Raw genomic sequence first — 19,919 nt, 5'->3', positions numbered from 1 at the left:
TAAAAAAAATAAAAACTCCGTTGATTTTTATTATTTTTTTGTATTCTGACCATGGTTTTTTCTGATTAATTTATTTATTTATATTTTTATCAATGATTAATTGATTTTAATTTCTCTCAAAAAAAAAAAATTGATTTTAATTAATTAAAAGGAAGTTTAGAGCCAAATAATTTACATTTATTTATAAGTATTTTTATTTTATTTTTGAAAGCACAGGCTCATGCTATATAAATTCTACTTTTACCATAAAATTGTTGTTAACACATTTCATAAGGCTGATGCACACAAATAAAATACATTTTTGCCTCCTCGGCAGTTAACTGTCGAGGAAATCTTCGGTAGTTAACTGCTGAGGCGTGCTGAACATAAACAGAAGCAGAAACACAAACATGTTAGTTTCTAAATTTCTCTAAAAAATTCTCAATTTCTCTCCAATCTTCACCAAAGCCATTTTCACAAATTGCAAGCAAATCAACCGCACATTATCAACCGTCAGGTATTGTTTCCTCTATTGAATCTATTTTTAATAATTTTTTTTTTTGTGGGGGGGGGAGTGAGGACCACAGAAAAATCATTTGGGTTGACTGGAAATCTGTTTGTCGGAGTCAGGAGGTTGGAGGTCTGGGGGTAAGGAGATTAAAAGAATTTAATTTAGCGTTATTGGGGAAATGGTGTTGGCGGATGTTGGTAGATAGGGATAGTTTATGGTTTAGGGTGTTGGTGGCGAAGAATGGGGTGGAGGGCGGTCACTTGAGAGCTGGTGGGAGAGATGGTTCCGCGTGGTGGCGGGTTATAGCGGGGTTACGATCGGAGAGTTGGTTTAGTAATAATATTAGTCGCTCTTTGGGTGACGGTAGCCATGTTTTATTTTGGACGGATGTTTAGGTGGGAGATTTGTCTTTACGTGATAGGTTTAGTAGATTATATGACTTGTCGTTACTAAAGGGGGAAACGGTGGCATCTATGAGGGCTTTAGGGTGGGGAGAAGAGGGTGAGGCGTGGAGGTGGAGACGTAGGCTTTTTGCGTGGTAGGAGGAGTCTGTAGTGGAGCTTAGGCTTTTACTTCACAATGTTATTTTACAGGTTCATCAAAAAGACAGGTGGCTATGGCAGGCAGATCGTTCTTCTTGTTATACTGTTCAGAGTGCTTACAATACACTCATTGCCCAGGTTCAGGTTGATCATGAGTCGGACACGACGTCTTTGTGGCACAAGGATGTCCCCTTGAAGGTTGTGTTGTTTGTATGGCGTATGTTTCGTGATCGGTTGCCTACTAAAGCAAATCTTTATAGGCGACATGTTTTAAATGCCGATGGCCAATTTTGTGTTGCTGAGTGTGGTCTCATTGAAACATCTAATCATTTGTTTATTCATTGTAATTTTTTTGGTTCGGTTTGGAGTGCTATTTTTCAATGGATTGGTATAGTTACTGTCGTGCCTCATAACATCCAAAGGCATTTTAAGCAGTTCAGTTATTTATGCGGTGTCTCTAAGACGAAGCAATCTATCCTTCAGGTGATCTGATTCGCGACTATGTGGGAGATTTGGAAGGAAAGGAATAATAGGATTTTTAATGCCAAAGTGAGCTCTATTAAACAGGTGGTGGATAGGATTAAGTTGTTAACTTTCCAGTGGATGAAGGTGAAGTTTGTCACTCTTCCTTTTAACTATCATGGGTGGTGGCTTAGTCCATTCACTTTACTTGGCATAGGATAATGGTTGTTTTTGGTGGTTAGCTGTGTGGTGCTTATTTTTGTGTTTTCTTGTAATTTCCATACTTTGTATCTTTGTTAAGGCTTTTATTCCTTTGCACGCCTTGTGCTAGGAAGGCCTTTGTTGTGGTAATATATCTCATTTTAATTTCTTCAAAAAAAAAAAAATCATTTTAATGATAATGTTAGTTTGTTTATGTTTATTTTTTAAAAGAAAAATTAGAGTAGTTTGTATGTGGTTAGGGTTGATTTTAAAATTGATAATTGCATGTATAGTTTATGAATTGATAAATGAATGTAGTTGTTGTCTATGTTGTTTAAATGATAATGTGGCTTTGAATGGTGGCAAATGAACACAATTTGAATATGTTTTATACTTTGCACACAAAATGTTTGATCAAATGCCTCAATGAAAATTATATTGATTATTTAGTTAGTTTAGGTTATGGAAATGATAGAAATGATGTTAATTATAGTTTGATTAGGTGTATATTGATTTTTTTAGTTAGTTTAGGTTATGAGAATTATGATGGACACAAATGATTAAGTGTATAGAAATGATTAAGTGTATGTTAATTATTGAATGATGTTTAGGTTATGATGGAAATGATGGACATAAATTTTATTGTAATGATGATTATATTGAATGATTTTAGGTTATGAAAATGATGTTCATTGTTGTACTTTTTATGGAAATTTTATTTTTTTGTTATATTTTTAATGCATAATAATTTATAAATGTGATTTGTTTGGTTTGTGCATACATGGTTTTTGGCACCCTAAGTTTTATGTTGTTGATCCAAACACCAAGTATGTTGAAAACTTACCGGTTGCGGCGAGGTGGAAGCTTCAGAAGGGTCATGGAGAGGGGGTCACGTATCGATCCTTGCTTGATCGTATTATGTTTGATGACGTATGTTGGAGGCCGTACGAAGAGCACATGGACTTCCAGGCTTTCGAGGAGGTATTCTGGTATTCAGGCTGGATTATGTGCGGTGATCATACGGTGCACCGTCACTAGCCCGAGAGGATTTTGAGGCAGTACAGATACGTTCGGACCGTCCCTAGACATCCGTCGGATGTTGTAGAGCTGTTACCGGCTCAGATTGTGCAGGCTTTCGTCGACTTCCGCACTCGTACGCTTAAGGCGGGCGATTGGGGTGAGCATGCATGAGAGGAGACATGGTGTATGGCAGATGGCTATGTACGATGGTACACCATTGTGTCTCACCCTCAGATTTTGCCACTTCTTCCAGGAGATATTCTGAGGCCTCCAAATGAGGAGCAGATCATTGTAGAGCAGTGGGAGCGGTACGAGGCAAGAAGCTCGCATGATACCTATGATATGGTTACTGGCGCTATTGCCCATGCCGATGAGTTTTTGGGTCAGGAGGGGATGAGCATGACCCCTCAGCAATTGTATGTGGCCTTGCATTATGTTAGGCAGTAGATCGCGCCAATCATTACCAGGAGGCGAGGCCAGAGGCCGAGGAGGAGGCACCAACAGCATCAGTAGGACCAGGACCAGCAGTAGGATTAGGACTTGTTTTTTACTTTTCGGATTATTATGATATTATGTTGTTTGTATTTTGATGACATTGGTTCATTACTTTGTTCGTTTAATCAGTGTTTGTTAAATTGAGCCAATTTTGTTTTGCCATTTGAACCATAATGAGTAAAAAAAACAGGTACATATGTTGTGTTTTGTGTTTGAAACACATTACAGGTTCAGGAAATGAAGCTACTGCCTCTGCTTTGGCTTCAGGACGCTTCGGCAGTTAACTGCAACTAGTTTTTTAATTCCTCGGCAGTTAACTATCGAGGGGGCTAAAGTGTATTTTACTTGTGTGCCTCAGCCTTATGAAATGTGTCAACATATAAATTCTACTCTTAGCATAAGATTGATTCGCAAGAAAAAAATCAATTTTTTGTATCATGATTATATATAAAAAAAAAATAATTAACAAGTCCAAATGGAATTTAATATTAAATCAAAATAGTTCATCTTGCACAAGACGTGCTCAAAGTGAAGCACTTAATAATTTACAATGTCACAATTGGTGTCGTGCCGGAAAGCATCAGTAGAAACGAAGAAATAATAAATTTACAAAGTTACAAAGCGAATGCCGACACCAGTCGTGATAACAAAAAACAAAAGACAGCTGATTTGTTTTCAACCAAACGAATTCAGCTTCACTTTATCGACAAGGTTACCTGGATCAGAAGCCACATTTTTGAAGATGTGATTGTTTCTTTCTTTCCATATTATCCAAACTAAAGCAAGACAAATTAACTTGAAGAATGAATGAGAAGATCGCGACATACCCACCAACTGAGTAAACTGAGCAAAATGTTCGCCAATCACACCTGAAGGAACGAAATCAATGTCGAGGCAACGCCACAAAAAATTCCATGTGTCGCCAAATATGTCGCAGGCTAGGAAAAGGTTGTCCGCCGTTTCGGAACAGCCACATCCTCCGACAATTATTATGCTGAAGGACACCTCGCCGCAAAAGATCAATTTTGGTAAGAATTCTATTGCGGAGCAGACACCAAGCGAAAATAGGTATCTTTAAAGGAACAAGCTTATGCCACACATTATGATTGCAACCCCTATCCAAGACTTCATCAGATGTCGTTAGAAAATGGTATGTTTCACGCACTGAATAGCCTCGTGTATGATCAAGTAACCACTTCCATCTATCATTAACATGTTCATGCAAAACAAAGTTATGTAACAAAACACCACACTCCCCCGCGCACTCCTCCCACGCCAAAAGACCTCTCCGCCACACCTACTTCCATCTATCATTACTCGATTGCTTAAATCAAAGGGATTTGACATGTAGTAAACAAATTGAACAATTATGCTCATTTGATCCCCAAAAAAATTCTTATACAACTAGGTATCTGGTTGACTTCTTGCTCGAGAGGTGGTCAACTACATAGCATTCCAATATCCATTGTAAGTGATAAAGACCCTACTTCTATGATTAATTTTTAAGTAAATAAACAATTACCCTATTGAAATTGTAAGTTTCGTCAATTATCCTCTGAAATTAACAAAACTTCGTTTATCCCCTTGAAATTGCACAACGTTGATCAATTTACCCCCTCAGTCAAATTTTTCTGTTAGTGAACATGACGTTTTGCAAATACCCCGCTGAAGTTTTGCACTGATGTGCAAAAATGCCCCAAAACTTGAAAATTTATATATTTTTTTTTTATGTGTAATGAGGACTATTGTTGTTATTTTTTATTTATTTATTTGGGTGGAATTAGGATAGAAAGGTAACATAGTGATTTCTTTGATGATTGGTTTATTAAATTTATTATGCAAAAGTGAATGAATGATACCATCTTAAAAATAAGAACTAATTTGAGGTTTGATCTTTTCTTTTTCACATTGCATGCCATATTAGAGGAAAATGCATAGACTTTAAATCTTAGACTATGTGAACTATTTGGGAAATGGAAAGCCTTTATATTATTCTATGAAGTGTGAATTATGCTCCAAGGTTCTTGGCTTGTTTTAGTATCAAAATGAAAAAGGTTGTCTGTCATGTTTTATACATGAAAATTGATTCACATCTAATTATGTACTAATCTTGTTCTTGTCTTATGAAGGTGGTGCACACTCCTTAATTGTGACTTTCACATTGTGGGTCTTTACCAACTTAACCTGCATTATAGTCTCTAACATTTAGTAGGCTGCTTTCCTTATTTTTATTTTTATTTTCCTTCTCCTTTTAGTGCTATTTACATTTCTAAGTGAGTTCTAAGATCCAAAACCACAAACTTTCCTTAAAAGAGAAGAAAACAAACTGAATGTGTGTTTTAGATGTTGACTTAATTGTTTGCTTATGACTTGGTTTTAGGATGGGATATGACTCCTTACATTGAGGCAATTGATTCCCGGCATTTCTCTTACTTCATTTTAAGTAGATAAAAACCTACCGCTTATATTTGTTTTAAAATGAGGCTTTTTTTCCCACACCAGAGCCAACTTTGTTTGTGCTTTTGGTGTGTATTTTTCTTTATTTTAGGGTTCCATTTATGAAAAAAATAATATAAATTTTTAAGTTCGGGGACATTTTGCACATAAGTGCAAAACTTTAGAGGGTATTTGTAAAACGTTATGTTTATTAACAGAAAAATTTGACGGAGGAATAAATTAATTACCGTTGTGAAATTTCAGTTGAGTAATTAAAATTTTGTTAATTTAAAGGGTTAATTACCTATTTACTCATTAATTTTTGAAATGAATTATTCAAATTACAAGGCACTAAGCTTGCACGAGCACTGCCTATGATCACCTGGAGTCTGACGTGAAAACTGAGGTTATCAACAAGGTTCTGGAAACATATTGTTGTTTACTGAAAAAGAAAAGAAAATGGTCTTGTTTTCAACAGGACGCTTTTTAAGGATTAAAAACAAAAAAAATTACTCAAATGTACTAACTCCATCCTTAATTATAAGGCACTTTTGAGAAATTTTTTTGTCCCTTTTTATAAAACTCATTTTCTATTTCCAACTACATTAATTATTTCTTTACATACATGCCCCTATTTATTATACATCTTTTTCTTCAATCATCAATAAATAGAATATTGAAAATATAAGCTAACCCTCTTTCTTAAAGGATAAAATTATAAAAACAATAGTAATTACAAACATATTTAATACAAATATCCATTATCTTAATTCCCGTTATTTTTTCAAAAGGGTCTTATAATTAGGGACGGAGGTAGTATTTATTTTTTATTTTTTTTGAAAGATCAAATGTATTTATTTAAAAAGTTAATTATTTCCATTTTCAATGTATTGAATATACACATTTCCGTAAAACCTTACTATTTTAAACTCGTAAGGCTTTGTTTGCGAGTTTTAATGATGATGGATTGACGATTCAAAATAATTTTGTACACACAATCATCAAAGCATTTTAAATTGCCACAAATTAAAAACATATAATTATTTTTAATTTGTAGAAACATTTTAATGCATAATGTAGATTGATATTGTATTGTCCGCGAACTTAACTCAATTTGTAAGACAATACATGATGTTCGAACAGTAGACACCGAACACCATATAATATTGGAAGGACTGGGTTCGGGTTGGGGTTCGAGTGAAGGAAACGGTACGTGGCAAGGAGCAACCAATGAAAAGTGTTGAAATATGAGGGAGGGAGTATTAGACGAGAGTGACGCACACACAGACAAAAACAAAACCAAGAACAAGGACAAGTAAAAACAAAAAAACAAAAGCATGAGTTTCATGAATTTAACCACCGTCACTGCTTTCATCTTCAACTAACCCCTTTCCCAAGTTTCATTAATCCTCCTAATTTTCTTCATTCCTTTTTATTACTACTTCCCATCTTTATCTTAATTTAATTTCATCATTCAGATAACCCAAATCTTCTCCTTCAAGATAACAAAAACGCTTTTTTTCCTTATACGTCGTCAAAACGCATAATTCAAACAAAAAAACTGACGCAAAAGGAAAAGAAGAAAACAACATCGTTGGTCAAATCAATTAAGGTTTCAATTTTGTCGTGTTTCCGCAACACGATGGTATCAGAATCATCGTCATCTAGAAGAAGAAGAAGTGTAAGTAATAACACTATAAATTGGTTTGAAACAAGTTTTCCTTCGTGCTGATTCTTCACTTCAGAGCTGATCACGTGATCATGATTCCTCGTACGTGGCAACGGTTTCGAGCTGCTGCTTCTCAAGAAGAGGGTGGTTCTTCTTCTCGGAATGTGATGTTTTCTGAAGAGGCTCACCGTGCTATGGCGGCGGATAGAGTTCGTTCAGTTCCTTTGGCTGATGTTGTCGGTGGAGTTAGCGATAGCTTCTCCACTTATTCCTGGTTTGATTTTCAGCAGATTGCTAAGATGGTTGATCAGATTCTTCCTTTTTCGCTCTTGTTGTTGATTGTTTTGATCCGAAGGCATATGGAATGTATGATTTTCTTTTGTTTCTCATCTTTCTTTTGTCCTTCAAATGTTCCCGTATATTGGATTGGATTGCCATGTTTTTTATTTGTAATGTAATGTAGTACTCCTATACTAGTTTAGAGCATAATCTTCAATCATATGGCTGACCAAAGTTCATTTTGTTGCTCACATATACCACTGTTTGAGATATTGGGCATGTTTGGATTAACAGCTTATTTGTAGCTTATAGCAGAAGCGCTTATCATGTTAAGCATTTGTATAAGCTCACATAAGCTATAAGTTGTTTTTATAGCTATATCAGGGAATTTTTTAAAATAAGCTGAAAAGCTTTTGAAAACTGTCATGACATGTTTTCATAAGTTCTCCCAAAGAGTTTCACAAAACATATGTCAGTAGATAAAGCTCAAATAAGCCAATCCAAACAGGCCCATCATGTTAATGCTGTGTTTCTGTAATGATCCTTACTTGATAACGTCTAAGCTTTACTCCCACTTGGGTTGGCCTGGTGGTGTTGGCTTGGGACCTTGGAGTGTGCTCCTCTCAAGGTCTCAGGTTCGACTCTCCTGGATTCCAATTTCGATGGGCTGGTTTAGCTTCTTCCAAAAAAAAAGTACAAGCTTTATTCAGTGAAGAAGACTGTATTGAAATTTGAATCTGTGCTATCTAATTTCCTGTGAATGTATTTGTTCTTCTTTGCAACGTCTTCAACCCTCCTTTATAAGGTAATAAAAACAACATGGTTTGATTTTTAACTGTTATTTGTATTGAATTAATTGCATAGTTGATTCTGTGGTCTAAGGGCATGGTGAACTACTTCTCACATATAGTTAGTTTCAGTTTCCTCTAAATTTATACTTCGGCTGTTTCCACCATTTTTGTTCTGAACATAAAATGTTAGTACTTACTTAGCAGTTAGTGTGTTATGTTAATAGGGGAGTTGAGTCAATGACCTCTTTGTCACTCAAACTCTATGTTGTTATACCTTCGAATCCAACCCATCCATTTAACTGTATGATATATGTCCATGAAAACTTGCAGATTTCTTTGTCACAATCGGTGCAATAGCTGTAATGTTCAGGTCAAATGAACTTGTTAAGAAACAGACTGCTCTGAAGGTACTATGCCCATAATTTTGCAACTCCTTTAGAATTTTCATTTTGAAATGAAGCATCTACTTGTGAACTCCCATCCTCCCCACAAAAAGATGACAAAAAAAATTAGAGAGGCTCAATTCAATTTCTGTTTTGCAGGGAGATCGGAAAGTCTCCGCTCTTCTTGGTCTTTCCTTTTCCTTCATGCTGTACGTGATATGCATTTACCAGTTATATGGAAATGATGATGTTTTATTCCCTCTGGCCATGTTTCCGCCAGAAACAACACCATCTTTCTGGAAGGCAATATTCATCATTTTGGTTAATGGTATGGATTCATTCTATATATGCAGTTATATTGTTATCAGTTGTTTGCACACTAGATAATTTATTTGCTTTATCAGGCTTAGTGACATAAAATGTATGTAAATAGTTTTGTGATTGAAATAGAAAGTAATCTGCTTATAAAGTAATTTTGTGTGCAAATAATTATGCTTTATTAAAGTACGGGGTTCTTTTAAATTTCAGCGCAATAGTAGGGTTATTTGCTTGATTAATGATAATGAAAGATAAGCTTTCCTTTTTGTTTTCATTTCATAACTTATCTATATTTTCAAATATTTTTATCATTTAAAGACTAAAGTATATCATGGATGTGGAAGGAGTACAGTAAAATGAGTCTTTTGTATTTAATCAGTGGGATAGGACCAAATTTGAATAACTTTGTTTAGGGTAAAGTTAACAGTTCTTTGCCAATGGGGGTTGGCTTACTTGGTGAACCTTCTTCTCCTGACAATTGCATTATTTGGGGTCCATTATTGGTTGGTTATCTAACCGCACTTCTCATTTTAATTGATATTATCACATAAATCGTGGGAAATATCAATTGGTTTGCTATTGTGTGTGCTGTTGATGGCTTCGATGTTTCTTTTAGAATTTTCAGGGTTCGTGTTACTCCTGTATGCTGTGCAGGAAACAATGGTGGAATCCAAATAAACTTATTACAATATTAAACATGTTTTAAGTTTTGATCCAAGATTTGCAGGTCTTGAATTGTGTGCCAATTTGAAGTATTTTTCATGCTGTGTATAAGAAATTAACGTAATAACATTTACCAAATATGCCTGTTTGCATAATATTTAAGTAGTTTTGTTTCACTATAAATTATTGTTTTAGAATAATGCTGTGAATCACTTAGCTGCTGCAATGTTTTAGGCACTTTTCGACGACAACAGTGAGTTGTATCTTTTGACATATCTACTGTTTTACAAGTATCTTCCCATCCCCAGTTTCCTGGTTTATTATTTCTGTGTGTTGTCTATTCTTGATATTGGTGTTTCTATGGCATACAATTATTCTAATTCTGTTGTGGTGAGAAACAATTACTGGTTAGTATCCATGGTCACAATATTCATTGGCTTTCAGATACAATGGTGCGGCAAGTGGCAATGGCTTTCAAGTGTTTGTTGCTGATTTACTACAAAAATGGCAGAGGTCATAACTTCCGTCATCAGGTTAGAAGTAGTTTCCTTGCTTTACACAACAAGCCTGCAGTTTTCAAGTATAGTTTTCTGTTGCAGTGATCTGAAAATGTTTTAAATTGTTTCAAGGGTCAAATGTTAACTCTGGTTGAGTACACACTGCTGCTATATCGTGCTTTCTTGCCAGCACCCGTTTGGTACCGATTTTTCTTTTACATGGACTTTGGAAGTCTCTTCTCATCAATAATTACAGGATTGTATCTAACGTTCAAGTTAACATCTGCAGTTGACAAGGTAAGCTTTCATTCTTTAAAATTGGCTTTCTTATGCTGTGTATAAAGATGTTTGTTCACGACCCTAAATTATTCTAATTTTTTTAACTGTCTATATGTTTATTAGGTCACATGCGTACTTTTTGCCTTAAAAGCATTATCAGAAGACGAAATTCATTATGGTGTTTATGCTACACCAGAACAGGTAAATATTCTGAAAAATGATCTGATGAAATCTGGATACGACAAACTGCAATCTTAATTATGCTTCTTCTTTCTGTGTTTCGATAGCATTTTTTCGCTTTGATACTGTAGCTTTCTTAATGCATACACAATCTATAAAAGTTATTGAAAATTGGATATGAAAATTTTAGAGGCTTAAGATAAGGGACCTGTGTCCCTCCTTCAAATCTTCATTCATGCAATTAAATAAACAAATTATATACTTAAATGGAGTTAACTTTACCTCTTAGCCCACAACATACTTTGTTAATCTGAAAATTGAAGTCGATAAATTAATGCAAAAGTCTTAGATTATAGTAAAAAGATGTGGAATATGTTTGCATTCTCTCCATAATGCATTGTGTCATCATGACACTCAATTTGTTTAGTTGTATGCCTGGTAGTTGTGTGCTGTAATAATAGAACAGCGTTTTTATGGATGGTGTGGGGACTGGGAAGGGATCCTTAAAAAAACAAAAAAGATTATGATACTATATTCATCTGCCTCATCTTTTTTTTTTTAAAGCTTTTCAAAGTTTTAAATGCTTTAAGTTATCAAGGGACAAGGAAAAGTAAGGTTTTTGTATACTTTTTTTTTATGAATGCTACTTATTTGGTTACGGTTTTGTTTCCAATCTTCATAGTTTTTACTTGTTGGTTTGATGAATTAATTTTATTTCTATACATGTATATTGTATGTTGCTTTTTACTTGTTGGTTTGATGAGTTAATTTTATTTCTATACATGTATATTGTATGTTGCCCTTGTTTGTATATGTAGATTAAGCTTTTTGTGATCTTCCGAGATTCCTGACCCTTGCTTCAAATTTGGAGCAAATTCTGCCGAGTCAGCTTATAGAGATTTTAGAAGTAAGGAGGGAAGATCTTTGTGGCATGCCTTGTTTGCATTTAATTGTGTCAAATTAAGGAGAAAAGCTAAAAATTCAAGCCTTTACAAAACCGGCCTGTAAGGTGATGGGACTACCCACCACTTATAAACATTTGCAGGTCATATCTCACCCAATGTGGGACACTTAACACGCTCACTGACACCTAGGACTGGGCATCTGGTGCATGACCCTAATGGCTCGATAGCGATGATCTGATAGCATGTGGCCCAATAGATCTTGGATAGGCTGTGATGCCATCTTAGAATTTGGGATGGGGCTAACTCATTCTTACAAAATCGACTTGTAAGATGATGACTACCCACCACTTATAAACACATTTTTAGATCATATCTGATATCTCATCCAATGTGAAACTCTTTAACATTTTTTATCAGTCGAGTGTTAGTGTTTGTAAACAGTGGTTACATTAGTTTTTAAGGTTTGAACGACTTCCTAATTGGAACTCCTTCAACTTCCCTCAACTAACCATTCAAGCATCCTACTTGGGACGGTTCTTGCTTTTACATTGCTTTGTTGGATTGTGGTTTTCTTTTATTTTCTTAAGTGCTTGGATAATGTGGAAGAGCTGGAGGTCTTTGACATCAATGCGGCTTTATTCTGTATTATTTGTTTGTTATTGACCTCCCTTTTGTTATTTAATGCTGTTATTCTTTATATACTAATATTTGTATAATGGAAGACTTTTTTCACTAGTCTTTTTACCGGCGGTTCTAAGTTGAGTATCTAAATGCAGGTAAGTGCTGCTGGTGATCTGTGCACTATATGCCAAGAGAAGATGCATGTTCCTATCCTGGTTCGCTGTGGACACATGTTCTGCGAGGAGTGTGTATCTGAATGGTTAGTTCGTAGTTTTATTGCATGTTAGACATTTTAAATTGAAAACTTACTGCTTATTTAAGACAAATAAACTATAGGTTTATAAAAGTAACAGATAATTATTTGGGTTGGACGCCTTCAATCTAGGGCATATTCCCTAAATTGCCTCAATTAATTATCAGAATGGCTGTCCACATAATTATTTTAGGTTTACATCTCCGTCACATCTAAAATTTGGCATATCTTTGCTAGATATTGCAGTGGTCTGTTAATAAATTCAGGACATGAAAATGGTTTGCATAAATAACTTGTGATAATTTACTAATTAAAGCTGAAACCCTTGCTTGTCATGCATCCTCAGACTATTTATTAGACTTGGATCCTGCCTCTTGATAGTTTCCTGTATGCTTTTCATTATTATCTAAGTGTTGCATTGTTAAGTTTGGCTAATAATTGCATGGAGCATGAGAATAGGATACTAGGGAAGGAGATATGCATGGCCCCTATCTGCATTAAAATGTGTTCCTATCTGCATTAATAAATTTTTAATAAATAGCACTCTCCCTTTGCACCTAATGACCAGAAGTTGTGATTTCCTCAGACTTTAGAACTTTGAGTCTATGGCAAGGTTTTGATTTCATTAACCTTCCTTTTTTTTCTTTTTTTTTTGGTACAAAAGAGGGCAAAGCCCAGGAGAAAAGAAACTACGAAATTAACCGCACATTCCTAGGCGTGCAAGCCCCGGAAATATCATCAAACATGAGCTTTCGAAGCTCAATAGGAGGAGTCTCCAAAATAATCAAATTCAAATGATTCACATAAATGCTAAAATTAGCAAGCCAATCGGCACTTCTATTTCCTTCACGCCAAGTATGGTTGATTTGCACATGCCAATCCATTCTCAGCAGCTTCCTGATACGATGAACTAAAATAGGCATATTCCCATTAAACTTGAACTTGTTAGAAATCATGTCGATCAATATCTTCGAGTCACTTTCCACAATAAGATGATCAAAATGCTCCCTCCAAGCCATCTCTATACCCAAATACAACCCCCACATCTCAGCATGTAAGACATCACAAGCTCCAATCTTCTTAGTGTAGCCTTTAATCCATTTACCATCTGCATCGCGAAAAATACCACCACAACCGGAAATATGACCCATATCCTTGCAGGCACCGTCGCTGTTGAGCTTGATCCAACCTTCCTGAGGTCGTTTCCATCCTATGTAGATAGTGTGCGTCACCTTAGGCCCTCTATGAAAGTGCTCCAAGTTGTAGTCTTCAATATCTCTAACGAATGTTTGGATTAGTATATTTGGATTATTCGGCCTTTGGAAATCCGCTTCAAAGATAGTCTTGTTCCTCCATTTCCACAAATACCAACACGTAGTCATAAAGGTGGTCTGCCATCTAGATGTGCTTATCCCAACCATTTTTCTCTTAAGGTTATTGGAGAACCAATCCCTACAATCAAAGGAAAAGAAGTTAGTTATAAAGTCGGAAGGAACAATATGAAGCCATACCTGAGTTGCATGAATGCAATCACGAAGCACATGAAGGACAGTTTCATCATCATTCCCACAACATGGGCAAGCAAGGGAAATCCCAACACCTCATCTACCTCTTCGCAAATTAGTAAGGATTCGCCCATGAATAGCCAACCAAATAAAAGTTTGAACGCGATGTGGGCCGTGCCACTTCCAAAGAATCTTCCAGTCACCCTCCACCGTTGGACAATTCTGATGTTGCAGAGAATAAGCACTTTGAATTGTGAACTGGTGGGTATTGGTTCCACTCCACCCAATAGTATCAGGACCATCCTCATCTGTAGGAGCCGGGAGAGCAAGAACCCTACTAACAGTGTAATCTGGCAAGTTGTTCATAAGGAAATCAATATCCCAATCTCCTGAAGGAGTAAGAACATCTCTAACAGTAAGAGTAATATCTATGTAGTCCTGATTGCTTATGGATAGAAGTGATCCATTATTAGGAGACCATTTATCTAACCAAAAGTTAGTACTACGACCATCTCCAATTTTCCAAACCACATGACGCTTAAAATCATCCCAAATGCCTGCTAAAGCTTTCCAAAGGGGTGAATCATAAGGCTGCACACTAATATTGGCAGTGAGATCTTTCCCACGCCCGTATTTGCTATGAAGGACTTTACCCCAAAGGTTGTCCGGATTGTTAATCAGGTTCCACAGAATCTTCATGAGAAAAGCCTCATTCATATTACGAGCTTGTCGAAGTCCAAGACCTCCATCAATTTTAGGCAGACACGAAACCACGCTGAATTTTATCAACCTCGTCACAAATGGTCTTAGGGATCTTTATATTATAGAATAATTATTCAGATTGTTCAAAATAATCTTTTCATAACATGTCTTTACCAATTCGTTTTTCCAGGTTTGAGAGAGAATGTACTTGCCCGATGTGCAGGACATTGGTAGTACCGGCTCATCTGCGGACCTTCGGAGACGGATCAACAAGTTTGTTTTATCAGTTCTGTTGATATCGCATTATTGCGCTAAAAAGTAAAATCTTCCTTCCAAATGTTTAGTAATAATGGATGGATTCTATGAATTCGAGATTGAAGGAAATAAAAAATAAAAATAAATTTATGGCAATTCAATCAAAGTTTTCTTTCGTTTTCTTCTACCCTTTATTTTTTTTCTTTTTCATTAAAAATGCAAGGAGGTCTGATATACATTATAGACATACTTGTTCAAAATATTCATTCACCCCTCACCTCATGATGATAATGACATATTGTTATCTACAGTCATTATGCTTTATGAGACGATCCATGATAACAATTGTGATAACCATCAAGGCTTTTAAAGTGTATATTTGGGATTTATATCTAAAAAGTGGGTTTATGGTGGACCACTTTCATTGTCAATTCAGTTATCATTCAAAATATCAACAATGGCTGATGTATTTCGTGAGGTGGTGAATTGATTTAGGGGTTTCTTTCTTACTACCTGTACTGGTCCGAACACAATGGGTGGACCCTGTCAAATAAAAATGGGACAAAAATATGAGATAAGACAAGGACACAACTCAAACAGGAACCGGATTCTGGTTATTCCTTTCGTTCCAATTTAATTTGAAAACAAAGGCAATTTACTTTGACTCTTTGTGCAACGTTCTATTGGTTTCATACTACTATGTGAATACTTTGACTCCTTTTTAATGTAATTTTGATTAGGGTCACAGAGTTACATCTCTCATTTGCTAATTTTCTCTATTTGTTCATTTTGTGGAACTTCTATTTCTTTAGAAATCTTATAATACTAGATTCTGGAGTTTGCTAACTTTTTCCAGCTGTATGGAACATTTAATTTAAGCTATTGGAACATTACATAACCACTGGAATTAATATTAATCTTGTCATATAATTATTTGTGATTTCCGGAATTGTGCTACTGTTATATAGTTAGTGAAAATTTACGTCCTTGTGGAGCTTAGCTCAGTTGGCATTGACAATGTTTCAAACTCCGGCCACCAACAAAAAAAAGTTAGTGAAAATTTGCTATTCTTGGAATTATGTTGTTGACATGTGATTAAAAAAAATTTGACGGTTAATTCTTTTTTTGTTTTAAATGCTTATGTATTGATGACTTGTCTTATGACCAACCTCATATTTTCTTGATATTGTCCCGTCTTAATTGTCACCTACCTCATCGAGTTTGATTAAATTTAAGATTAATTTCTTGTCTAAAAATAGGCATAACTTGGCTTAAGATCGGTTTCAGTCAAATGCAACCCAACTTAACCTATCCTTTATATACCCCTAACGAAATTAATGTCTGTTTGACAAAAACATGGAGAGATAAATATGAGTTGAGTATTAAAGTACTCATTGGGTCAGGGGCAATGGTTAAGGAAGCTAAAAGAAAAAATTGTAAGTTAAAAAAGACACTTTTTGAGTTTTTAATGTATTGATTATACAACTATCAATGAAAATATTACTCCATCCGTTTCAAAATGAGTGTCATTTTAGCCAATTGCACGCATATTAAGGAATGTAATGAAATAATCATTAGACATAATACTTTTACTAAATTACCCTTACTTCATAAAAAAATTTAAAGTTGCATTGAAAATTATGTGAGAGAAAAGTTGGAAGAAAAAAATTAAAGTTGTACTGATAATTAAAGTGACATTGATTTTGAAATAATTTTTTTTTGGCTAAAGTGACACTCATTTTGAAACGGAGGGAGTACTAAATTTGTTTCCTTAACAAGTGTCTCGGGGCACCGGTTAACATTTCCCTTTTTTATATGGAAAATGTTAACTTTTGCCCTTAAGGCACAAGTTAATGCATCGAATATAAAAGTAATTTATGGGAATGTGTGCATTACATTTAATTTTAAGTTTTTAATGAATTGAATGCACAAAATTTAGAGAATATTTCTTCTTTTTGGTTTCTTAACATGTGCTATAAGGGCACAAGTTAACGCTACCGTTTTTATATATTTTTTTTTTTTAAAATTGATATAAGTAAAATTGACTTTTTAGGTTCATTCATTTAATGATGTATGTGGTTAATAATATGTATCACATATATTATTAAATGAATGAACCTAAAAATTCATTTTTGTTTATATTTAAAAACGAAGGGAGTATTAATTAGAACATTGTTTTACTCATTAGAACAAGAACCATGAAATTCTACTTTCAACGGGTATTAGAAGTTGTTGGAACTTACGATGATTTTCAAGTGTTGATATTTATTAGAGACCACCGATCAAAGTGGTCCACACTAAGTGTTGATATTTATGATGATAGCATTTAGTGAAGTATTTGAAGCTCTCAATTAATAGAGATTAATGACACCTACTATAGTTTATTGGGGACATACCTTCTATTCGAGTTTGGGGTCATAAGTGGATTAGAGGCAATTCTTCTAACTTTCTACAGGGTCAACATAAGTATAGATATGACTATCCATGCTAAGGTACCAGCAACCATGAAGTACATGATTAAGCAAAAGCAGTACTCAAAACTCAAACATTATCTTGGAATTAAAATCTAAACCAAAATGAGCAGAAGATTAAACATTTGCAAATCCATATCTTATGTGGTCCATTAGTGGTCTGACTGCTGCTCCCCACTGTGTCATTGTGGGAGATCACATTTTCACTGCTTATCCTTCCTTTCCCACATTTCATCAATGAAACTTTTGACTCCTTGGCCCTGCCCACCTAAAGTGCCACATTCATCTTTGCATATATGACTTTACTCCTCACCTTTTTTTGGTGGGAGCTCTAAGCTCTTCCTCCCTCCCCTCTCTCTGATATGTCCATTTATTACTATAGCTAGTTTTACTTTTGCCATATGTTATGTAATTGCATGTTTAGTATCACAGCAATCAGTTCAAATAGCTCCTATATCTAACTATTAGTTCTCCTGACTACACTAAAAAATGGACATGCTACTATTAATTAAGATTTAGGATAAATTAGGGGGAAAATTGAGGTATATTATAATGTACCTTTTATTTATTTGTTTTCTTAGTTACTTTCTAAGAGGGGGGAAAGAAAAATTAGAGATTGAACTCAATCTAGTTTTTGACACAACCATGAAAGTTTGTGTTGGATTTTGACAACAAGCATAAACACTTTAACCTTCTTGATTTGGACTAAACTTTTGAGTTGGGTCAAGCTCTATGCCACGTCCATCGGTCCAATACCACATTCGCTATATCAGCATGGCCTCACAAAACTAATAAGGTATGTCACATTCTAACCCTAACACCTACCTCACGCTTACACTGACTTGATCGTTGAAATGTTTGCAAGTACACTCCCTCTATCACCATCATCTCCACCTCCTTGAGTTTTGGCCTCCACCTCCACTCACGGAGAATTCCTTCCACCGATCCACCATCGTTGTGAGTCTCTTTACCCTCTCTATGGGTAAACTCTGAGTTCTGCTGAGAACACTTCTCTATTTTATTTTATTTTGGTCAAGAAACACTTCTTTTTTTCTTTTTTTGAAAACTTGGTATCTGGCTCAAAGACTGACTAATTTGAAGGATCCAATTTCACCGTTCACTTGTGATGTCTCATTTAAAGTTACGAACTAGCCCATCGAAATTGGTATCGGGTGAATCGAATGTGAGACCTTGAGATGAGCACAGTCCAAAGTCCTATGGCACACCACTAGGTCAACCTAAATGGGTTGTCAAGAAACACTTCTATTTTACTATGTGACTAAATTTTTCAACAGTTTGTATTAAACCTAACGGTGTAATTAATTATTGGATTTTGATAAAAATTATACTACATAGATAGAGAGTACAATAAATGCAATTATGGTAAAATTAGAACAAAGAATTAATAAAAATAAAAAGGCAATCATTAAATAAGCAATAATAACTAGTAGAATACTTTCCTTTTCTTCTTGAGAAACACATCCTTAATTTTGCTGGTTGGTTATGAGCACAACCTTACTGTTGTGTGGTAGTTACCCTGTGTCAGCGAGGTAGAGTGGAATGTTGCCAAAGAAATAGTTCTAGACTCTAGTCCTCAACCAACCAGTTGTGTAAGTAAACATCAGATCCCAAATGGGAATGAAATTGAAGTTGCTTGGAAAATGGACTGCAATGCAAGCCTGTCATGGAGCACAATGCACGTGCACTGACCATGACAGTGTAATGTAAGGTAGTACTCTGACAAACATTACTGGTTATTTATGCAGTTTTGATGAAAGGAATGAAAAGGACAATTGCATATATTTATGGATGATCTCCATGAAATGTATGTATAATAATGAACAGCTAAGGAAGCACAATGTAGAGCAGCTTGGATCATGTGCACTGCAGAATCCAAACACTACCCCCCTTTAAATGATTTGTTAGAATTAAGGAAAGTTGATTGATGATTAAGGAAAGTTGTTGATATCTAGTATACATATAGGTTGCTCTTATATGTACTTACTAACTTGAAAAATACTAACTAATGTGACCTTGAATAAACAGGTAACTTTAAACTTATTTGCATTTGTTAAAAGTCTCATATTTATATTTAGGAAAATGTTAACCGATATTTCTAAGGCACTGATTAAACAATCAAAACTGGTAAGTTTTTATAAAAAAAATAATGTAATTATTATTTTATCAAAAGTAAAAATTTACATTTTCAATACAAAATTGTTATTTATGAATTCCTTAATCAGCACCCTAAGGCACAAGAAAGTTAACATTTAAGGATTTTAACATTATAAGTAGGATAGTCATGTTATGTTATGCTGTGAAACTTAAATATAAGGAGTGCAGTAGTTTTTGGATTAGAAAGTGTTAAAGCAACGTTAATATGAGTGTGAGTGAAATTTATTTATCCCCTCATTATATTCTGCACTTTCCCGCCTTTTTTTAGTATGCATTTCCCGTCTTTGACTTTCAAGTAGGGACACTGACCCATCATGTCTATGACTT

At 35.0% G+C, this 19,919-nt stretch overlaps 1 protein-coding gene across 1 annotated transcript; it reads left to right on the top strand.

Annotated features, from left to right (window-relative positions):
• The first annotated feature begins 6,927 nt into the window (after nt 1-6,927).
• On the top strand, nt 6,928-15,716 carry LOC25489803 (E3 ubiquitin-protein ligase RNFT1). Its single transcript, XM_013606024.3, has 8 exons — nt 6,928-7,681; nt 8,716-8,792; nt 8,928-9,096; nt 10,194-10,282; nt 10,379-10,543; nt 10,649-10,726; nt 12,387-12,490; nt 14,882-15,716. Exons 1-8 carry the CDS (start codon nt 7,408-7,410, stop codon nt 14,985-14,987), a joined length of 1,062 nt encoding a protein of 353 aa, XP_013461478.2. The 5' UTR covers nt 6,928-7,407; the 3' UTR covers nt 14,988-15,716.
• The last annotated feature ends 4,203 nt before the right edge of the window (nt 15,717-19,919 follow it).

The sequence above is a fragment of the Medicago truncatula genome, chromosome 3 (genome assembly GCF_003473485.1).
Source record: "Medicago truncatula cultivar Jemalong A17 chromosome 3, MtrunA17r5.0-ANR, whole genome shotgun sequence".
NCBI classification, from domain to species: domain Eukaryota; kingdom Viridiplantae; phylum Streptophyta; class Magnoliopsida; order Fabales; family Fabaceae; genus Medicago; species Medicago truncatula.
Note: the sequence above shows the minus strand (reverse complement) of the source record. Positions and strands in the feature narration are given on the sequence as shown.

Excerpts from the sequence above, each read along its gene's own strand:
- LOC25489803 (XM_013606024.3), top strand. The coding sequence starts at position 7,408 with ATGATTCCTCGTACGTGGCAACGGTTTCGAGCTGCTGCTTCTCAAGAA. Across the intron at positions 10,544-10,648 it reads TAACATCTGCAGTTGACAAG|GTCACATGCGTACTTTTTGC; the intron begins GTAAGCTTTCAT and ends TATGTTTATTAG. Across the intron at positions 12,491-14,881 it reads GAGGAGTGTGTATCTGAATG|GTTTGAGAGAGAATGTACTT; the intron begins GTTAGTTCGTAG and ends TCGTTTTTCCAG.